The sequence below is a fragment of the Hesperophylax consimilis genome, chromosome 9 (assembly GCF_061612785.1).
Source record: "Hesperophylax consimilis isolate HC1 chromosome 9, BYU_Hcon_1.0, whole genome shotgun sequence".
In the NCBI taxonomy this organism is placed as follows: Eukaryota; Metazoa; Arthropoda; class Insecta; order Trichoptera; family Limnephilidae; genus Hesperophylax; species Hesperophylax consimilis.
This window is the reverse complement of record NC_142844.1, coordinates 545130-548710: the sequence shown is the minus strand read 5'-3', so window position 1 is coordinate 548710 and position 3581 is coordinate 545130. Positions and strand designations below refer to the sequence as shown.

Sequence of the window (3581 nt, the reverse complement as noted above, 5' to 3'; positions counted from 1 at the left end):
CGGTTGTGTAAAATAACAAGTTTATTAGTAAAGGGTAAAAGTGTACTGAATACTCATTTACACAGCAATGGAGCGTTAAAGAATTTTCTAACGCCGTAAGGAAAGGGTTAAGATCTTATTAATTAAATCATTATGTTTATAGTATTAGTGATTTCGTGAACAGAACCTCTTCAAAATTAAATCATTAACTATATAATTTGATTCATTGCGAGAAATAAAAATCTTCAAGTTCTCTTTGATATTTATCACTTTGATTTCATTATTACTGAACCTATTGGTATGCCAACTTTTAAATATACCTAGGTGATATAATTGAAGAGTTTAGCTTTAGACATCTAAAACCGCATCTCCAGCGACAATATTACCACAAAGATTGAGCCAAATTGTTTGTGGAAACATGAATCTTTGGGGCAGGGCCATAATGTGTTTGTTTACTGTGTTTTACTCTTATGTTTTGAAAAAAAATCCTTTTGATGCGTACAAATATATTGATTGTAATTTTTAAAAAAACATTTGGTCGCTGGAGACCCGACTTTAGAATTTTAAAACTACATAGTTCTATAGTAGACAGAACCCTGGTTTAGGACACGCAACACGTACTTAGTATTGGTGTACCTATTCTATAATATACATACTATAGAATAGGTACACCAATACTATACATTCTATAGTGTACATACACACTCCCGACTTAGGTACTTTAATTTCACCTGATCATTTTATGTTTATCTATGTACCTACATTCATCTCAAGAATGGAAGCTGAAAAATGTATATTTTGAGCAAGTATTGTTGGTACTTTAAAATAATATTTATTAATTTATATAAATGAGACTGATCTGTAAGAATTTTAAAAACATGTATGCACTTATTACAATAAGTTTTATGTACCTATTTATTTTAGGGAATAAAAACGTATGTTTTCAAAAATTGATTTTTATCATGATTTTGTTTTTTTTTAATTAACTAGTAGCATAGTACCAGAAACCCCCAAGATTACATGAAATATCCAGTTGTTATTCAAGACTTGAAGATGAGCTGCTATCCTCCCAACCAACCACCTCACATCCCGCAAACCTTGAGTACTTGAGGCCAAAGTCTTAAGTAACGATACTCCTGAAGTTGACAACTCACCTCGTTGCGATCCAAATTTTTAAAACTGTCATTTGTAATTCACCTTCATTTTACTAACCCCCTTACTAATAATAAAATTTATACAACTGATTTGTTTTAAGTACAGTAAAATGTTGTAAAAATTAAAAAGTTTTAGTAAGGGCCCAAGTGTATGTAAGTCGAACTGTATTATCTGGGCCCCATTTGAAGCATCTTACATTTTCAAAATTAAAAGAATTCATAAAAAATTCTTGCATTTATTTTGCACCTCCATGGAACATACCCTTAAAACCCATATAATTTTGTTCTAGGTATGACAACCTATCACTCATAGATGTTTTGCATTATAAAAATATTATTTCAAATTAATCAACAGCCAAGATCCAATATAGTTAGATTCATATCTTTGTGCCCTTAGGTTATTCAAGTAAAAATAAATTTACTTTAAGGTAGGTGACATGTTACGCTACACGCATCATGGCTTGGCCTATTTCAGCGTATCGCTCGCCATACACTACTAATGGTAATATATGGCAAGCGATATTCTGAAATGTACCCATTCATGCAAAAATAGCGCGCTTATAGCGTGGTCTGTCATGGGCTTAAACATTTTCACATTCAAAATTAGGATATTATTAGTAACTAAATTAGGAATAATAAAAGAAAACAAGTAGGTCTCAAAGCTCTCTATTTAATTAAATGTAACTTAGTAACCCTTTACAGTATTAACAAAGCATTATTGATTTCAATAGAACTGAATTTAAATAATAATTTGGATGGTGACCTAGAAAAAAAAAACAAATATGCTTTTCTAACATGAAAATTATAATATTTACAAATCTATTGAAAGACGGCGGTTCCAGCTCCATTTAGCGAATGGGCACCCAAGGAAGGAGTACTTCAGAGAATTTCTTACGTTCTGAAAAAAAAGAATATCTTAGTATTCGGAATGATTAAAGGGTGTCATTTTGATAGATGTCTCACAGCAATATTTCACAATCCGACTTTACACAATTCTCCTGCTGAGAACTCGGAAAAAACCTTTCTTTTCTGTATACACCACTTTATTGAGGTCTAAATTCGATAAGTTTCAGTTAGTTATTCTGAAAATTATTGTATGAGGCTCTTCCCGAGACTAGCATCACTTAAGTGTGGAATCCCTTACTCGATGAAAAAAATGTGATCTTTATGGTCATACTAATGGGAATCGATAGACTTGTGACAAAAAGATAGGCTACAATGGGACTCTTCCAAAACTGTCAAATTGATGAAGATCACAGACCCTATATAATGTTATTTTTGACATGTAATAATCCCGCCCCCTTTAGTCAAGTGTTCTCTAACACCTGGGTACTTAACCTAAATAAGAACTACGACTTTAGAATCTTATTTTATTATGTTTTTCAAAATACACTAACCTGGCAGTTTGAAATCATCGGGGTGCAAAGTTAAATAATGGCGAAGAACGGCATCTTTTTCTGCATAATAGTCTTCGCGCACTCTCTGGAGCCAGGTGCATACTATGCCAGATCCTGCAGTGGACAAGACATGTCTATGGATACCTACGAAACAAGACAACAATTTAGTACCCCTTCTGAGAGGATGTTATGTAATTCCATGCATTTTTTATTTACCGCTGAATATCGGACGACGTCCCAAGAAATTAACAAAAAGAATTGCCGAAAACCCGAGAAATGATCCTACGATAGGTCCGTAGTATGTAGTAAGAAAGGGTTCTATCCGATCTTTCCTTGGTGTTAAAAGCTCCAATGGAGTCGTCGGCACTGGAGGTGCTTGAGCCATTTTAGCGAACTGTCAAAATTGACAAAATTGATTTCGTCTTCTTCGCTGGTTCGTCAAATTCATAGAAAAAACTTTATGCTTGTCGTACACGTTCGCCCAATGCATTGGGCCCAACGCGCTGGCCCAACGTGTACAGGACAACTTAGCGGTTGCATATTGGCCGGTCAACCCGATTATCGCCGGTTTTCGTGCACACATCAAAGGATCTTAGGGCCAACAGACAAAGAGCCTTCACACGTTGGCTCAGCCTTCAGTTCGCAATATGCATTGCGTATCGCGTCGATTTTTGCATGAATGATTATTTACATTTACGAATTAAGATTATCAATAATTTAATGTGCTGTACAAGTAAATTAATTAATTAATTTCCACATCCATCTAGATTTGACGACCTCCGTTGCTCTCGACTAGCAATATAAAAGTCGCGGGTTTAAATACTGGCGTGCGCAAGTAAATTTTATTTGATGAATTTGTGTTGCTTCAAATTCGTTAATGTAAAAAAATAATATTTAGCATAGGTGCATGCGGCACATTCAAAAGTGGAAGATACTCTCAGTATCACTCTGGTGTAAGACTACCATTCAGAATTAAAACGTTGCTTGAAATGGCTTTAACAGTGTTTGATGACTATATCTAGCCAGGTACTTCCCCACCTTCCTCTTCCCA

The 3581-nt window shown here is 34.5% G+C and overlaps 1 protein-coding gene across 1 annotated transcript; it reads right to left on the bottom strand.

Annotated features, from left to right (window-relative positions):
- Positions 1 to 1783: 1783 nt before the first annotated feature.
- Positions 1784 to 2955, bottom strand: ND-B14.5B (NADH dehydrogenase (ubiquinone) B14.5 B subunit). The gene is made up of 3 exons (XM_089635204.1): positions 2747 to 2955; positions 2531 to 2674; positions 1784 to 2031 (listed from the first exon to the last, which is right to left on the bottom strand). The coding sequence occupies exons 1-3, from the start codon at positions 2913 to 2915 to the stop codon at positions 1982 to 1984; spliced, it is 363 nt and encodes a 120-aa protein (XP_089491330.1). The 5' UTR covers positions 2916 to 2955; the 3' UTR covers positions 1784 to 1981.
- Between the last annotated feature and the right edge of the window lie 626 nt (positions 2956 to 3581).